We start from the raw sequence: 19,842 nt of genomic DNA on the forward strand, positions 1-19,842 counted from the left end.
CCCAAATCTTGTCAACCCTACCTGGTTCTAAGAGGAGATGGAACCTTTGCAACAAGGTTCCATATTTAGTCTTCAAATTTTTCCTTTTTAATTCAAACACCTCAGAAAAACCTTTGTTTTCTGTTCTTCTCAGTGACTTGGATATTCCATTCTGTAACCAATCCACCAGCTGTCCTAGCACTGACTTTGATATACACCTAACTGTGCTAGACCTGACAGTTATCTCCTCATATAGTGTATCTGACTCTTAAAATAGCCCCTGTGTAATATGGCTTATTTTCAAAGATGAGATGACGTATGTCCATGTTAAAGATGAGGAGACTAAAGCTCAGCTTAGCTGTGGAACTCACTCAAGGTCACACAGCTCATCAGTAGAGAAGCTAAAATGTACAACCTATTCCCAAACTTAAGTCTGCAAGATCTAATTAGCTATGGATTTGTTTTGGATCGACACCAGAGTTTAAAATGCCGCTGTATAAAGATGATCTGCTGAATGTAATTTCATATTATCATTATCATCATAATGAAACTCTCCTTATAGATGCATTTAATTTGGAGGAAGAGAGACATATTTCCTAAAAATAAGTGAAGCTAAAACAAGTCTGAAAACTTCATTTTGCTAAAGGGTGCAAACTCCTCCTTTGTGTGACTTATTGATCCTTTGGCAAATGACATAATGGGATGTTGTGTGTCACTCTTGTTTCTGACTACTGTAAGCATAAAGAAACAAGCAAGGTCCCTAAATTAAGCTTGGGGAAGAACCATTATTCACAGTTTTTTTTTTTTTCTTAGGTCTGTGAATAATGAGCTTTCAACTTTAGATGTGTTCCTAGGAGACTGAACCTGAAGATTCACACAGCCCAAAACCTGCAAGGAGCTCCTTGCCTCCAGGCTGTTGCAGTGAGAATCACAGTGTACTGATGGATTTATTTGTTCTTAGAGCAATTAAACAGCCTCTGTTTGCCAGTCAGCATGTCCTCAGTTGTTTAGGGTGTAAGCTGATTTACCATCCCAGGCCTCGCTGATTCTAATGTAGCACCACCTAGTCCTTCAATAATCAAAGTTGCTGTTCTTTGAGCTTCTCATGGAGGGCGCTATTATAGGTGTTTTCTGTGAATTATCTCACTTAATCCTCCCCAGTGTCTAATAATGCAGGTGCTTGTACAGTAGAGAAATCCAAGGCACAGAGAGATTCAGTCTTTGCTTAAGATCACAGAACTTTGTGTTGGAGCCTTTAATCCAGTGGGCCTTCACCCAAGCAGCCCCGCTCAGCACCCATGGTCCAGCTCACCACCACTGCTGTGGCCCAGTGGATGCAGACACTGCAGGTTCACCCTGAGATTTCCCACAGTCTGCAGGAAGAGTGCAGAGATGTGTGGTACCTGTCTTAAAATCTAACTTAGGTCTCTCTACTTCACAAGCTGGTTCTTCTGAAAATGTAGTCAGACCAAGCTGAGCAGAGAACACCCAGAGAAAATCCCTCAAGTTCTCTAACTTGGGTATTTACTGAGTACAATGTTGTCTGCATGTAGGGGGTCCCCTGTACCTTCTCCTTATATTCCTCTTTCTTCTCATCTTTTCTCTTCTTCCTCCTCCTCCCTTTACCATCCTCCCTCTCCTTCTCTTTCCCCACTAGGTGAATCATCATGTGCTTCTTCTGACCCTCAAGAAGTCCCTGAACCTCCTCCACCTTCCCCTGCCCCGTGACCTGCCCGCTATTTCTGCCCCATATTCTTGTCTGTGTTCCTTAAGCTGCATGTATATGTTCTCTTTTAACTGGATATCTTTCCCTCAAAAATAGGGAACTTGACTTTCTCTTAAAGGGCTTATAATAAATAGACCCCAGTGTAACCTGCATGTTTAGTGTAAGGCTATGAAATAGAGCTTTACAGGTTCAAGTCCCAGCCTCCTTATTTCCTCTTTGTGTCTACTTTCAGGATGGGATTTAGTTTTCCAGGAACTCAGCTTATTGCCCCCTTATAAAATGAAAGCTAATCTTCAAAGGGTTGTGGTGAGGGACAGGTGCAGTCATCTGTATAGAGAGCTTAGAAGTGAATCTGGAATGTACTATGCTGCCCACAAATATTACCCCACTGGAGCATCTACTAGCTCAACAGATATTCTTGGATTCTTATCAAATATGCTCATGTTCTCACAGAGACCTCACTCTGTCGCTAGAGGAAGATACAACTGAAACAAATACCTAAGCAGAGCATATAATTATAATGGGAATAATTCCTTGTGAGAGCTTATATCTGGGGACCTATACAGTGAGGTAGGGTCTAGGTCATTCCCTGATGGAAGGAACATTTGAAGTGCAGTCTGGAAGATACAAGATGTAGAAAGGCATGATGATCAGAAAGCCTCCTTCTCCCTGTTGATGGTCATCAACAAGTCAGTGTTAGAAATGCCTCGATCCTGTTCATATAGGGGCATATTATTCAGTGCCTGTGATGTTCCATTAAGAAGTTATCTGGAGCTTATAAATTTTCTTGTTATTGTAATTTCTTGTCACTCATATTTGTTACAATGACATTGCCCTGAACATCAATTCTTCTGCCTTTGCTATTTTGATCATATACATACTTTTTCTGACTTCTGCTGATTCCGTTTTCATCAGTGCCTTTTTAAGAACAAGTTCCAGACCCAGTGCTAGTCAATACAATAAACACATGTCACAGGGTTCAGTATCAATGTGAATCCACATGCCCTCCCACACAGTGCTCCTTGTTCAAGAGCTCCGTTCAGCACCACCTCACACCCTGGCCAGTCAGGAACAAAGCTGAACTCTGAACGAGCAGGCACTGAGGTCTGTGTCCCTGCATCTCTAGGGGGTGGAAGGCTGTGGCTTCTTTCCCTTAACTTTCATTCATCACATGTCCACAGGAATCCTGCCCAGAGCGGGGTCTGCATTAGGTCAGCTGCCTTGGTTCCTTAAAACAGTACGAGTCAGGGGCTAAGGAAGCTTCTTTGGAGGGAGTGTGTGTCTCTAATGCATGTGAGTGGAGCTGATTAGAGTCTCACTAGAGGGCTTTGAACTCTATAGGCTTAGAAACTCTCTTTCTTTGAGTCAATACTGTCCATGAGGAGAGGAACTGTCAGATGTTTTAGATGCATTAAAACATCGGGATCTTGACTAACGAGGACAGAAAGCCTTAGCTTTCTCCTTCTAGCTGAAGTGGAGCAGCAGTTATTAATTCCCCCCGGACCCAGAATACCAGCAAGGGGTATTTCTTTGTGTCCAAACTCATGCTCATTAGTTTATGGGACAAGATTGGGGTTGGTTTCAAAACACAGAAACCAGGAAACCATGACTTCCCATGACTGCTATTACAACCTTTAAGTCAGTCATGACCTACCAATTAATCTTCAAATTTGACCTGATCAGCTGCCACATTTAGCTCACTGGCCTGGGAGTTGGAAGATGATTCCCTTTAAACAATGGTATTTAAACCCTAGACAACCTTTAAATACCAGTCAGAGATCATAACATCTCTTCTTTTGAGTTATGGCTCTTCCTCTCCCTCCACCCCTATGTGTTAGAATCTTTGTCTGGGATGTTTCCTGCCTTACAGGAAGGAACCACAAATCCTCCATAGTAATATTTAAAAATGGATTGGGAAATTGTGAATATGCATTATATGGTGTGTATAAAAGTATTTATCAAGTCATCCCCCATGATGCTTTGAGTTGAGAAAACCTGCTAATGAAAAGAATGGATCGATGGGTCCTCTCCAGCTTGGGATTTGAGTCAATAAATCTGATGAAAATTGAATGGGAACAAGCTTCACCTCTCAGGATGTGAGCTCCTGGTGTTGAGACTTTTCTGCGTCATCAGTATTGACTAGATTCTCAGATCTTCTGAAATTTGTCAAAATAGGACAAAGCTAGCTCCATTCGGAAAACCTGTGATAATTTGAGCAAGTCCCTCCTTTGGCTGAAAGAAATATCCACTAAAATTCACACATTGTGCGCCCTCCCTGGTGGTGCAGTGGGTTAAAGTATAGCACTAAGAAACAAAAGCCACTTCAGCATGAGTTCAATCCTCACCCCAGAGGTGATCCACATGGCATGGCAGACCTCTCCTGACCTGCCCACTGCTCCCCTCAGCAGTGTACTTCGTCAGTCAGCCTGTTCTGCTCCCCACTCTGTCTTTGGTGAATCCTCTCACCATCCCTGCACCTCTGGTGTGTACCCCAGTTCTGTATGCATAAATAAATAAGTCCTTAAAAAATTAATACATTGTCAATAATTTTCCTTCATTTTTTCTTCCTTCAGGGGAGTTAAGTCTAACACCAACCTCTTATATTTTTCTACACAATTAAAATCATCCCTGCCTTTCAACTTTAATTGAAACTGGTAGCTTGTGAGTCCTCCCTGGTGGCATAACAGGTTAAAATACAGACAGCTATGCAGCTGTCTGCAGCCACTGCAGCTCGAGTTCCATCCCTGGCCAGGGAAGTGACCCCCATGGCACAGCAGACCTCTCCTGACCCACCCAGTGTTTCCCTCAGTGGTGTATCTCAGTCAAACTGCCTGTTCTGCTCTCTGCTCTGTCCCTGGTGAATTCTCTCACCTCCGGCATCTCTGGCCTGTACTCTAGTTCTTGTATGCATAAATAAAATTAATCTTAAAAAAAAAAACAAGAAGCTAGTAGCTTATACTATATTACATTAGAAAAAGAAGCCCAGAAAAAATTCTCTCATCTTTTTAAAAAGACTTCCACTCACCATGTTTTTGATTAATTGTGCTTTATTACTATTAAATGTAGTCATTCATTATTATTAAATGTAGTCATTTAAAACTATTCTCCTTTTCCCCAAATTTAGCATTCATCTTTCTATCTCAATCCACATATTATTTAGAGAATCATTGACCTGTAACTGTTAGATCATTACAAATTAGTACACACCTGTAAAGGAATTATTTCTAAGAATAATGAGCTCAGTTATGTGCAAGTAAAAGAACAGAAGAGATTAAGTCATCCCAATTAGGATGTCTACCTGCAAAGTTCAAATATTGAGAGACACTGCAGAATTTGATATAGTAAGTTAATACTAGTAATGCACCAAGATCACAGCTTGCAAGGAACTCTAGGACTGTGGACCTTTTGCTGGAGAGTCTTTCTTATGTGTCATACTCCCCCTTTTCCTAGGGACCACCCTGTTACAATTTCTGTATTTTCCATACATTTTTGTTCTTTCAAAAAGCAGTTAGTAATTAAAGATTAAAATGGAAATGAAAAGCAGACTTTACATACGTTAGATCTAAAAGCAACTGGTACAGCAGCTTATATGAGCTGAACCCTGAGGTGAGATCTTAATCCCTCCAGTGATGTCTAAAAATTTGGATTTCAGTGTCTTTCAGGCAGGTCTTTATTTTTTTGTCTAGCTCACTACCCAGCCAACTTCTTCCAGTTGTGCCTGCTTCAAATGTTAATATCATCTTTCTAGCCTGAACTTAGTTTATACATCTCAATACTTTAGCAGGTTTGATTTTTAATACTTACTGTACATCAACTGTAATGGTCTGCATTGGGGATACCTAAGTCATAGGAAATGGGTCTTCCTCAGTGAGGTAACAGCAGAAGGATTTAACCTGGTGGGTGAGTTCATGAGACTACCCTAAGCCCCCCTGGATTTCCTAGATGAGGAGCTCAAAGACCCAGAGTCGACTGGAGTTACTAACAACTCTCCTTTCTGAAGTCAGTGCCTTTCTGCTCTGCCTATAAATGTTGAAAGGGTAGGGACCCCTGCGAGACAGACCGAGCAGAGCAGGACATCAGCTCACAGGACAGCTCGTCCTTGGGGAGTGTTACCTTATTACTGAGCTGCATGAACCATAACTTTCATGAAAGCCTATTTGGGGTTTCATTAGAGTGAAAAATCTAACTCCCCTCTTTCTGTTCTTGAGGCCCACCTCTTCTGTCCTCTAAAAACTTCACTATCATGAGAACCAATGTCTTAAACCTCAGCAACTTTACTTGATACATCCGCTTGACCAAATGAATGTGTGTGAGAGGGAAGGAGGACCTGTATCTTATTCACCTGCTGATGTCAATAGAGTAGGCCACTCAGGTCACCATCCACAAAGATGGGTTATTCCTGTGATTCCTCAACAAGGGACAGGTTACTAAGATAACCTGAAGCTACTCTTACAATGATAGACCCACAGGAATGGAAAAGCCCAAACAACCATATTACTCAAGTCTTAGAGTATCTGCTTCACAGGCTAGTGAAAATATTTTGTAGAAAGATGTCAAGGTTTGACTCTACAGTTATAAAGTACTCCTTTACCACTAACTAGCCCCCAGCTATCCATGGGCTGCTGGCTTTTGATGGAGTATGGCAAAGTTTGTTTAGAAAAGGCTGGTGGTGCTAATTCCAGCCCCACACTATGATTGTGAGACTTTAGGCATTTTTACCATAGCATAAAGAAGCAAAAAAGACAGTAAAAATAATCTCAGCCCATTTTTTCTTACTAGCTTTTATTAAAAACAACCACCCTCTGGCAAGCCCTTGGTGTTATAGTGTATTCTGTATTTACACATTTGGTTACCATTTCTCATTCACTTTGGTCAAAGGATTCAAAAAAGAAAGGTGTTGCTGGTTTTCTGTTGCTTTCCTAGAATTCATATTGTGTTCCTATTCAAGTTGGGTGACCTCTCTTTCACCTCTAAGAATACTGAGTGCTTGGAAGGAAGTTTCAGAAGTCTTTGCACTTGAAAAGAGTGCTTTGGAGATTCCTGGGGGGTTCACTGCTCATTGCCTTAGCATTTCAAATCACTCAGGGAACAATGTCATTTCATGGAAGATAAAACAAGACCTCCTATTCACACTCTAGCCACAGTAATTGAAATTGCAGAGTTAAGATTTCTTAGATTTTTGCAACTTCTCACCCTTCTTCTGATGATTTGAGAGGTTATCTGGATTGAAATCTCCCTATTCTCCTTTCCCAATATGAGTATGTACTGCTTCTGGGCTGCTAAGGAATATGGTTTGTTTTTCTATGCATGACTGCAGGACAAGGATATCTGCACACACCTATCAAGGAGGAAGGTATAGGAAAAGAGGCAAATACCTGAAACTAGACTTAACTATTACTATATAAAAAAAATTAAGGCCCTCAAATATTAAAACTAGATCTACCCTATGAACCAGCAATTCCACTCCTAGGTATCTACCCAAAGAATGCAAAAATACTCATTGGAAGGGATATATATATACTCTTGTGTTCATTGAAGCATTCTTTACAATAGCAAAGCAAAAACAAACAATGACAAAAACAAAAAAAACAAAACTATAGCCTAGGAGCCCAAAGACATACAAGTGGATTAGGAAGATGTAATCTGTGCACATAATGGAATATTACTAAGCTATAAAAAGGTAAACTCTTGCCATTTGTGATAACATGGAGGGATCTGGAGGGGATAATACAAAATAAGTAAGTCAGATTGAGTAAGACAAATACTGCATTATTTCACTCGTGAAAAATACAGAGAAACGAAACAAAGGGTCAGCCAAAACAACAACAAAAACGATCTTCTGACATCTGACTGTAAAACTTAGGTAACCAGAAAGGGGGCAGGGAAAGGAAGTGATCCAATAGAGTATGTTAGAAGATTGCTGGGACTTTGGTGGTAAATGTGGTAAGAAAACATACATTTTTAGAGGTTTGAACCTAAAACAAATACAGTGTAAATCTAAACTTAATTAGAAAAATATCTTAAAAACAGCTTTGTGTCATTGCTTATTGTAGCTTCATTTAAGCAAAAGGGAACTTGTCTAGCTAAGCATGTTGCTTATCTCTTTGGATAAGATTAGTTAGTATGGGAACTGGGAAGAAGGAAAAGAAGGTAAATTTGTTCATTTGATGACTATTTGTTACATTTTATATAATATCAATTTTTCTCTTTATTTTATTTTTTAATTTTTGAATACTTATATATACAGAACCCTGCAAAGTACTTTCCATGTGCTGACTTATTTAATCCTCTCAAATGACCCTAAGAAACTGAAGCTAGTATTTTCCCCCACTTTATAGACCCAAACAAACAAACAAAAAAAACTGAACTCGGAGGTTGACTGCATAGTCTTGAATCAAAAATCAGAACGTGGAAGAACCATGTCTTTCCCCTTCTAAAAGGAGACAGACATAGTCCCAGATGCTGACTCCACCACTGTTCACTGTTGTAAACTTCCAAAATAACCAGTTGTCAGGGGAGGGATCCAGCTAATCTCTGCAGAAGATTAGCATAGAGAAGAGACTTTGTAGGAAGAAGATAAGACAAAGATAGAGAAAACTGGTCCTTGGATGAAGAACAGGGCAGAATAATGAGAGCAGATGTCCAGGGCTTCACTCTGATATTCAGCCAGTGAAGCCACAACCAGCTTGAGCTTTCTCAACATCTCTGTGAACTGAGAGGACACTTCATCCCTCTTCACTGCACAGCTTCCTGGTTATGGGAGTTTTGAGGAAACTTTATTTTTTTTTTATTCAGGTTAGTTTATTCCTTGACTATTAATAGCTTGAAGTGAGACTAAATATCATATTTTGAATTGAAGTGTCTGATGTTAATACGATAGACACACAGGAGTAGTGCTTCATAAATGGATACTTCAGTATACTTCACTTCAACCACACTTATTTCAGCTTCTGAATAGCTAACTCCACCAGTCTTAAGACGAGCAGGTTCACCCAGAGAAAGCACCTTATTCATACCTACTCAGATACTTACAAGAGCAACTAACTTCCTTCTCCTTGGAGCATAGGTTAATGGTATTTTACCATCACACAAACCTGTATTCACTCTGCTGGATTCATAGCATGCCAAAGATATCAGTATCCACAGGGCCTTGCTTTCACAAGTTCTTCCCATTTATTGTATCTCCATTAACTTCCCCAAACTTGATTCCTACAGTCAAAGAAACCAAGATTTAAAGGAACTGAGTCCTCTTTCCAAGGTCAGAAATAGAAATACTTGTTTCCATGTATGCGGGAAAATAAATAAATAAACAAAAAAATATAGTCTTCAGGGATGATCCTGCAAATCTTGAATTTCATAGGAGATGAAAACCACCAGGAAAAAGTGAATTATCCAAGCATCATTTGTTCTAAATTTAAAACAACTTCTCTTAATACTTGCCCACTCCATTACATTTATTGTGCTTGTTACTGATTTCTGGTTTTAACTCAGTCAGGTCAAGTATATAAGCCTAACTGTCCTTATTACATTTGCTCAACAGAAACACCAATATCCTGGTCATTGTCATACAGAGTAGCCTAGGAAATTTTTCCTAAAATGCTATTTCCTGTGTAGTTAAGTAAGAGTCAACCACTCAGAGCAGAACCAGAAATGATACGCTATCTGAAACAACAAGGGAGAAGTGTTCTCTCTTCCAGCAGCTCTGCTTTTCCATAATGTTGGACATGACAGCCTTGCTTCTAGCATTTTGTAGCTATGTAACTTTGGGATATTTGGGGAAACCCTTACCTACAACTTAGGAAATAGCTTCCTTCTTCTGGATGGTTGTGAGCCTTCAGTGAGTCAATTTCAATGAAGCAATAATACAAAGCAGATGCCATGAAATATTTGTTTTCCTTGTAGGGGCCAATGAATCCATCAGCAGAGCTGTTTCCCGCCTCTTCCTTGACAGAAGTGTTTCAACATTTATGGGCTTTCACTTCTAAATCTTACCCATTTTTAAAATTAATCTTAGGGGCCCTCCCTGGTGGCGCAGCGGGTTAAAGCACTGCACTGAGAATCTAAAGCCGCTTCTGCATGAGTTCGATTCCCGCCTGCCCCGGAGGTGACCACATGGCGTGGCAGACCTCTCCTGACCCGCCCGCTGCTCCCCTCAGCAGTGTACTTCGTCCATCTGCCTGTTCTGCTCCCCACTCTGTCTCTGGTGAAGCCTCTCGCTGCCCCTGAGCCTCTGGCCTGTACTCCAGTTCTGTATGCACAAATAAATAAATCTTTAAAAAAAAATTAATCTTAAAGAGATACTTGCTTAGTATTTCTACGAAGCAAAATGCTACCATAAACCAAACAGACACAATGTCCGATTTGTGGGTAGAGATTAATTGGTCAATTATTATGTCCCAGCACATTTTATAGCTTCTATTTCTCAAAAACATTTTAGATTTGAATTTATAATATGTGGTCATTAAAGCACATCTGAAAGCTAATTGTTAATATATAGTCTTAGCAACAGTCTTCTTTGCCTTCTGCATAATTCATAAAGCTCCAAATATTGTATCTCCCAATTAAGTGTTTGGTTATAGTGTTTGCTTCCATCTATCTTCAGCACCCATCATTGGTTATCTTTTCCTTTATTTTATAATTTGCTGGTAATTGTTATATCCTGACTTCCCACAAAATAAATATACTGTCTTATTAATGATAATGTGTTACAGATAGGTTTTATTATCAGTAGCAATTGGGACTTTTTTTAAAAAACAAGACACACAAATCTTCCCTTCTTAATAAAACAAAAGACAATACACAATCATTTAATAATTGCACTCATAATACCAGCATTTATCTTTTAGTTTTAATTGCCAAGATGAATCATCTAAGAGAGAATGGGTCATCCTGTGTGACTGGCCAGCACAGTTTACTCCCTGGTTTCAGAAACTCTTCTCTAGTTCTGCCTCCTTCCCTTTCCTCTCAAATCAGGCTCTCACCCACTCACTCCTCTATGTTCATAGTCTGTCCATGTATTACTTTCAAATTCTACTGCATTTCAACACCTCACATGTTGCTAGCATGCATATTATTTAAAACTATTCTTCTTTCTTGCTACTCTTATTTATTTTCTTACATCGACATTCATTTTTGTATAATAGTGAGTTCCTTCCCTAGGTGTAGTCTCCATAGTTCTCTCACCACTATATCACCAGTGAACCACTACCACAGTCCTCTTCCCTCCCTTGTGTTCAAAACTGTTTGTTCATACACCTTACTATATTGATCCTGCACATTTAAGTCATCATCTTTTTTTTTTTAAGATTTATTTATTTATGCATACAGAACTGGGGTACAGGCCAGAGGTGCAGGGGCAGTGAGAGGCTTCACCAGAGACAGAGTGGGGAGCAGAACAGGAAGATCGACTAAGTACGCAGCTGAGGGGAGCAGCAGGCGGGTTAGTCGAGGTCTGTTGCACCATGTGGATCACCTTCGAGGTGGGGGTTGAACTCATGCTGAAGTAGCTTTAGCTTCTAGTGCTGTGCTTTAACCCACTGTGCTTTAAACTGCTGTGCCACCAGAGAGGGCCCTAAGCCATCATCTTTTAATAAGTTATAAGATGTCATTTAAAGCCCTCATTAAATGATGTGATAAAATATTTCTGGCATAGATCACATATATACAATATATAGAGAATACCATGTAGTATGTGCTTAATGTTACCTACTGGTTTTAGTTCTAGTTTCATCATTTAGTCATTGTAACTAGATGACCATTGTGGGCACAGATCAGTCAATAATCCCCTAATACTCTCATAACTAATACAGTTTGTTATATGTTTATGTCAAGTTATGAAATGACTAAACTCACTAAGAAAAACAAAGTTTTATTGAAATTGTACTGAGAAGAATCTTTGTGCAGTTTTTCTGGATATTATCTCATGGCAACCTGGCAGTGGCCCTGAGTGAGGGGGTTCTCGACTCCCCATTTGCAGAGGAGGAAACGGCTTAAGGAATTTGATGGACTTGACCAATGTGGTGGGGTTTGAGCCCAGGCTGACCTTACAAGACTGCATATCCTATGGTCTGTCACCTGCAAGGCCCTAACAAGAAATAATAGAAAAGGTACTAGGAGTGCTCTATTATAATTACAGCAATCCTGTAGGGTTGGCTTATATGTAATTTACTAAATGAAGAAACTGAAATTCACATACCTTATGTGACAGAGTCATAATTCAGACTGACTGTAAAGACAGTTCTCCTAACAACTGTAGTGGATACTGCTTCAACCACCTGCAATAGTGCCTCTGTGTATGTGCCAACAGGAAACCGATGTGAATAATACCAAAAAAAAGTTAAAAAGAGATGTTCCATATGATCCACTTACACCATTTTGGGATATTTATCAATAAAAAAAAAAGAAAGAAATAGAAAGCAATTGGGAAAGATATATGCACCCCCATATTTGTGGCAGCACTGTTGACAATAGCCAAGAACTAGAACTAATCCAAGTGCTCATCAGCAAATGATGGATAAAGAGAGGTGAGATATCTATGCAATGGAATACTAAACAACTATATACAGGAAAAAGATGAAATTCTGTCACTTGCAACAACTTGGACGGACCTAGAGGATATGGCATTTCATGAGAAAGTCAGACAGAAATAGGAACACCATGTTACTTCACTCCTACAGGGTATACAGAAACCAAATAAATGAAGTCAATATACAGAAACCAAATAAATGAAGTCAATAACCAAATAAATGAAGTCAATAACGCAATTGCACTGTGAGACCAAATGAGGGGTTGCAGAGGGAGAGGGGAAGTGAGATGAAAAAATCAAGTCGAAGGAAACAATGGTAGGAGGAAGGCTACCATCAGACTTGTAATGGGAAACTTAAGGTAGTACGTACACAGGCTGGCTTTGAATGATGCACACCTGAAAGCTTTCTAATGCGCTAGTGCAATGTTACTTTACTAAAAATTTTGAAATGCTACAAAATAATAAAAAGGGAAAAGAGAATCAAGAAAGGCTTATTGTTTTGTAGTCTCAGTGATATAAAGAAGAGTTGGGGGTGGGGGCTGGGGGTTACCAGAGAGGAGGCATGCGAGCGAGTAAAGTGGGGAGAGTGGCTGAAGAGGTTCACTAAGTCTCAGGGCAGCAGTGTGCATGTGGCATCCAGAGACAGTGGTGGAGGACCAGTTTGAAAACCTGCTGGGAATATTTGCAACAGACACATAAACCATGACCATCATTTTGCATTGACACAAATGTCCGATCATTATGTGTTACACCTGAAACTACTATAAAGTAGCACGTCAACTCTACTGAAATAAATAAATAAATAAACAAACAAATAAATAAAAACAGTCAGTGGGGTATAGCAACCTGCATCTAAGGGTTATGATGTGTGACTCATAACTCTGCATTATGTACAGTGTTATAAACTAATGTTGCCACGATCAAAAATAAATAAGTAAATAAAAAACTTCCTGGTTTTCATTGTGTGATTCGATTATTTTCCCTTACAGATGGACCCTCACGAGAACATCTTGCTGAGCACTCTGGAGATAAAGAATGAGATGGCCACTTCAGAGGCGGTAATGGGGCTTGGTGACCCCAGGAGCACCATGCTAGCCTACGATGCCTCCAGCATCCAGTACCGGAAAGCTGGGCTGCCCAGGCATAGTTTCGGCCGAAACGCCCTGGAACGACACATGGCACAGAAGAAAAGCCGCCTGCGGAGACGCGCCTCCCAACTGAAAATCACCATCCCCGACTTGACTGATGTGAACGCCATAGACCGGTGGTCCCGCATATTCTTCCCGGTGGTTTTTTCCTTCTTCAACATCGTCTACTGGCTTTACTATGTGAACTAAAACATAGCCTCCCCTGGGAAGCAAGGACTGGATTCCTCCTCAAATCAGTTGTACAGCCTGATGTAGGACTTGGGAAACACATCCATCCAGGACAAAAGGGATGCTAAAATACCTTAGTTGCTGGCCTATCCTGTGGTCCATTCCATACCATTTGGGTTGCTTCTGCTAAGTAACGAATACACTCAGGTCCTTGTGGCATTCCAGTTACCATGCAAGTGATTGGTACACACGCAGGCAAGACCGAGTCTGAGCAGATGTATGCTTAGTAGGCAGCCTGGGGAAAGAGGGATTATTTCAAAGCTATTCTTAGAAGGCCCAGTAGCATGATCAGTTATTTCACTGAGAAGTGGGCATGACCATATCCTCACCATCTTCATTCTCAAGGTCGGCTGCTGTTGAGATGGCGCTGTGCTTTCAGGGCCCCAGCTGCCATGCTTGCTGAGACTGCTTAGGGCCCGTCTTATTACAGTGAGGAAGGCGCAGCAGGAAGATAATTCCTACTGGATTCTAGAAGGTTCACATGTAGATCACACAGGACAGGGAGTATCCAGACAGACTCAGGAAACTAGTTTGACCTGTCTGTTTGCTTGAGCCCATGACATCTTCCATTTTGGCATTTAGAGATGGGGAGACTTCTGAGCATTGTCATGAATGGTGGCCAAAGAAGTTTTTCTAGCAAGCTGTTTTCCGGGTGGTTGAAATAAAGTTAACAACCCAGAGCAGAGTGGGAAATCCAGAAAGAGCTGTTGTGACACACTTGAACAAGCCAGCAGCATCACGCTTCTCAGCCCCATGAATCTGGTCTCTCCATACTATGTGCGTAAGGTAAAAGGAGGAAAAATGGTTGTTTGGTTTTTTTTTTTTCCCCAACCTCACAAACACACTGAACATGATTCCATAGTTTAACTAAACAAACCCCCCAAGACCTAATACCAGGAGTTAGCAAAGTTAGAAATGTGTTTGATGTTGGCTCCATTGGAAGGCATTCCAATAGACTAATGCTGGCCACAAATGACACTAACAAACAGGTTGCTTTTTTTCAGATGACACCAGCTGTCTCTGCAACCTTTCCCTCTTAAGTTTATTTCTTAATTAATAGGCCATGTTAAAAGAAGGGTTTGTTCCTTTATTTAAGGCTTTAATGGTCTTTTCCAATTTTTCTTCCTGCAAAAATTCTGTTTATATTCTTGGCTGTCAGAAAAAAGTAATACTACAGCAAGCTGTATCGCTTTATGTGTAAGAAACTTTACCTCTGTCTTTTGCATAGCAAACAAGACTTCAAAGACGATGTGCACAAGCAAAGTCCGTTTGTGGATTTGTTGGGTTAGTTTTCAGGGCTGTGCTGATTGATTCCACAGTCTGCCTAAAGAAGGGAAGCATGGAAAACCAGTGGGACATAGGATGGCACAAGGCCACATTAACATGATGACTGTGACAAGCCTCCATTGTCATGGCAAACAATTATATGCCTGATCACCAGGCAGGCATAATATATGGTTTTTGCTATATTTTCAAATGATGTCTTCATGGTTCTATCAATACTAATCAGACAGATGAATTCGCATGTTGGGCAGGAAAGAGAATAAGCTAATATATTTATATTGGCAAAAGGTTCATATTTTGATTTTTTTGCAGTAAAGAACAAGTTGCTCAATTTTCCTTAAATTTGATTACTGAAACTTTTTCTCAGAAGGTGACTTTGCTATCTATTAAAACAAAACAAAACACTGCAGATAGCATCATTCACTGGGCTAAGTAAGCATGGCCATTATTTGCCTGTAGATAAAAATATTTTTTTCTTCCCCTGATGATTCGGTAGCCTGAAATATGATGGCATCCTGCTATTCCATTACAACCCTTTGTACACAACAACTTCTAAAATGGTTTAGCACTCAGTTTCCTGAATTTGTCCCAATGTGGGATAGTGTTTTGTTGTTCACCAGCTTAGGAAACTCTGGCCCTTGTGTTATATTTTATATGCTTGAATGCCCCTGAAGAGGTGATCTTTGGGCAGAATCCAGTTGAGTTTCTACCCATGAGCTCAGAGTAGAAATTTTTTCCATTTCTCCAGGGACGTACTTTCTCCTAGACAAGCATGTGGGCATCACACTAATAAAAGTGCCTTGCCCTTCTCATCAGGAGGTCAGGTTTCAATAGAAAACATCAGGCAAGAGCGTATCAATAACTCAGGTGCACAATTCCCAAATGCCATTCTGGAAAGGTCTTTTCTGGAGACAACTCACAGCCCAATTCTTTAGAAGTGGGCTCTTATTTGCGATGATCATAAAAGCCATAAAAAATCCTTGATATTGTCACTTATGGTTACAACAAAATTTTCATGTCCCTGGAAGTCAGTAATCTAGGACAAAGTGGAGAGAAGCAACTTTATAGCATGTATCTCAAAAGCTTGTGACATGGGATTTATTTCTGTTCTCAGTGATAAAAAAAAAATAAGAAAGGTAGAAACAGATGCGCTAGATCTAAGTCCATACATTGGCATTTAGTAACCATCTAGGTAGAAACAGCTCATTCCTCTGGCCCAGAGATATTTGTGGATATAGATTTATTCTTATGCTCTGTGTTTACTGTAGTTGAATTGCATTGTAGTCATCACATTGGGAGAGGGCCTTGGAAGGGTGCTAGATTATGTAAGTGACCAGTCAGCTGGATAGCCCATGGTTAAACTTAAGGACCCCAAAAGTGTGTTTTGGAAATTCTGATATGATACTGCTATCAATTTATACATCTATATAGAGTTTTTCTTTTGATTATAAAGTAGCCAGATAGCCAGCAATTAAGGTGTTTTCTCATCTTTGTGAAATTCATCGGCAAATTCTGACTCTAAAATGCACAGTCTAAGTGAAACCTTTGATCTCAATATGTATATATATATTGTACATGACTGCTAGTAGGTATGAAATGCATTCTCAGAATTGAAAACTCATGCAACATAATCATGTGTTTGCATAAGGAATGTTACAATTCTTTCTACTGCAATTTAATAACAGGGAAAAGACTTAAGCAGTGCCATCTAGACCTTTTCTCATTTCTTCAAAAGCAGTGCTAAGTAAAAAAATAATAAAAATGGTTTATGAACCAAAAGACTTTGCATTCTAGCATTAGGAACACTCTCACACACAAAACAAAATCTGTCAGCTAACAAAAGCACAACACATAGAGAAAGTTCAGTGGGATACGTAATGGGGAAATAAATCATGTTTATTTCAAGGAAGACCTGCATTAAATTGGCATATAAGTCAATTTCCATTTTCTATAGGTAACTGTGTTCCAGTTTTATGATGAACTTCATACTCAGCAACAAAAACAGCAGAACAATCAACAAAAAAACAGGTCTTACAACATATCTAATGTATATATATGTATATATATATAGGTCCATAAAACAGACATACATATATATGCGTTCATATGTTGGAATATCAAAGGAATAAGCTAATATGTTTTATTTCCTTCATTACACCAGTGTATGAGCCTTTTTAATTTGGCAACCAACAGATCAACATAATGAAACAAGTAATACAGGGTACTGAACATTTCTCTATCAGCAACTCAATGCCTACCGTTCTTATGGACCACCGTGCAGTTTGATGCCACATTAGTTACTCTAACTCAGAACATCAGAAATTAACTAGTCCTCCCATTGCTTGTCTCTTGCTCTCTTTTTCAGTGAAACAACATTGTCTATTGGTGATTTAAAAACTAAAATGTCTTAAGGAAACAGAAAATTATATTTAAAAAAAAAAATATCCTAGAAAGAGAAAAAAAAAAAAAAAGCCAAAGCCCACCTCGCTGGTTGGGGCAAATGGTCTCCATTGTAGCAGTCATGCCATTTGCTAAGTGTACAGTCGATGTAATGTGAGCAGCTATGACTTTCTCCGAGCGTGTGTAAATACTAAAACAGATTTCTTAAATATTTTTAACTTCTAATTTGTATTTTATGGTAAGGCAATGTGCTAATTCTGTTTATGGCTTACGTTGACGTGTTATAATACTATGTAAATAGTCAAACATGCTGTAAATGAATACTAAGTAGACACAAATAATGGTTTTCATTTTTTCATTCTTCATTTTTATTTTTTACTACGTACGGTTACTGCAGTGCCCCAGCAGAGTAATTTAAACACCCTTTTGCATCATTGATTTGGATCCCAGACAGAAAGGTTTGCTATCTCACTCACACACACACACACACATACACACACACACACCCTCACTTGCCTGTTCTCTCACTCCCACCCCTCTATAGAAGCTCAGTAGTGCTGTGTAACAACTTATATAGTCCATGTCACAACCCAGATATGGCCTGAGGAATGACAGTGTGGGAAAAAAGCAAGAATGATCTTGGACAAGAGTTTTTTATATGTCAGTTCAAGAAACCACAGGTTGTAAATTAAATCTCAGTTTTCAAAGAGTAAAAATTTACAATGATGGCACTACAGGAAATAAAAATGCTTGTTATTCACACTCACTCCAGGAATTTGCTAGACATGATACATAGTAGAAGACCTTTTTTAAAAAGAAAAAATGGTAGCATTTTGTCCTTAGATAGTATTATTCCTTTCAACCAAAGACTCTAGAATGGGGGTAGGGGGTAGGGTTTGCTTCACACCAAAGGTTTGAAAATATTTTACAAATATACTAGGGCAGTGTAAAAACTAGTAAGGAAACAACAGAAAGATAATTGTGAATTATGATATAGCCCTGAAGAAACAATTTTTCAAAAAGCAACAGCACTCTTAAATAACTTCATTATTTGGAAATTGAAGTGAACCATTTCTGTAGATAGAGACGCACATTTAACATCAAACTTTAATTTGCTTTGAGAAGTTTTTGTGTGTGTGGTAAAATCAATATGTTTCAAAGTGATGAAAAAGAAAACTTGCTGTTGTTTAGTTTTCAAAACCCAGTGTGTCTCTCCTCTCCTGTGTCTAGTGACCAATGGATGGCCCCGTGCGTCCTTCTCTCTGAAGCAAGTCAGTGGTCTGATAAGCTGTACCTCTCCCTTTTACGTTCAAAATTCGAGTTCAACCAGGGTTCTTTTTAACATAATTCAAAGTTGCAAATGATTCCAATTCCATAACTTTTTAAAATTTTTATTTGCATGGGTGTTTAAATAGTTCTGTTATGAATATTGTCCCCGCACAGTTCTCAGTTGTCTTTTTCTAAAACGTGATATTGGAGTTTCTTCACAATGTAGTGATTATCAGCCTTACTAATTACCTGGTAGCCTTTCTTAATATGCACATAATGCACATTTTCCAATGGCTAGAAAATGCAGATCACAAGTGGATATCATTGCATCTATTTTCATGTCTTTCTAAAAACAGGACTACTAAAATCTCTGGGATACACGAGATAGTAAAAAAAAATGAGGATTATAAATGAGTAGCACATAAGAATTATTTTCTTGAATTTAAAATTATTACAACCAGTTCCAGCATGTAAATATATAATAATGTTGGCTAGTGTGTAGTTCTTGAATCAAGAAATCTAAATAAAACATAAAAAGGTGTGCATTGATGTGTGGTTTCTTTGGGCTCAAAGCTGTGGTTTTGTAGAAAGCAGTAGACAAGTTTGGCAACCTGGAGTCTGTGATGGAATAGACTTGAGCTTGAGCTTTGGCCTGTTGTATGTAAGGTGTGTGATTGTGCTGCTCCCTAATTTGGCAACTCTCAGTTTTCTTGCCTGTAAAGCAAAAATGTCATTGCACATCCCTCCTCGGGCTGTTGCAAAGGCGATGAAGGAGCAAGTCAGCGTGGACAGTACAGACTATGGACAATGGCCACTGCTTTAATTATCACCGTTCTGAGACCATTCAGCACAGGTCTTTAATTCATTAATATATCTAAAACTTTCTGGTAACTAATTAATGAGATCTTATATTTCAGATTAAGGATACTTAACGAAAAGATGGTTTCTACCTTCTAAATAGAAGATGTGCATTTAACATTCAACCTATATTGCTGAGAACATAATGTAAGCACTGTACCAATGGAATAGCATTTGATCCTTGCCACGTTCCTAAATGAGCAAACTCCAGACAGATTAAATACCTGGCACGTGACAGTGGAGGAACTTGGAGCCCCAGTCTGGCTGGACTCACCCCCAACTCCTTGGCTGGTCCTTTCCACGTTTTCATTGTTCAGTACTCATTTATTTTAGTTGTTTCTCAAGAAGTCTTGTTTTTATTTTTAGTTTATTACATTTGCTTCTCTTTTTATTTTTCTTATCTTTCCCCCAATCCCTTACACTCC

The 19,842-nt window shown here is 39.3% G+C and overlaps 1 protein-coding gene across 2 annotated transcripts in view; it reads left to right on the top strand.

Moving 5' to 3' along the window:
* LOC101624732 (gamma-aminobutyric acid receptor subunit beta-2) overlaps positions 1-19,092 on the top strand; it is a 141,527-nt gene extending 122,435 nt beyond the window's left edge. For both annotated transcript variants that reach the window (XM_012730187.1, XM_012730188.1), the window contains exon 6: positions 13,220-19,092. In XM_012730187.1, the coding sequence (XP_012585641.1) occupies positions 13,220-13,567 (348 nt within the window). In that variant the 3' untranslated portion in view covers positions 13,568-19,092. The remainder of the gene's footprint in view (positions 1-13,219) is intronic.
* Positions 19,093-19,842: the final 750 nt, after the last annotated feature.

The sequence above is a fragment of the Condylura cristata genome, unplaced genomic scaffold (assembly GCF_000260355.1).
Source record: "Condylura cristata isolate star-nosed mole 26May11 unplaced genomic scaffold, ConCri1.0 scaffold00026, whole genome shotgun sequence".
Classification (NCBI taxonomy): Eukaryota; Metazoa; Chordata; class Mammalia; order Eulipotyphla; family Talpidae; genus Condylura; species Condylura cristata.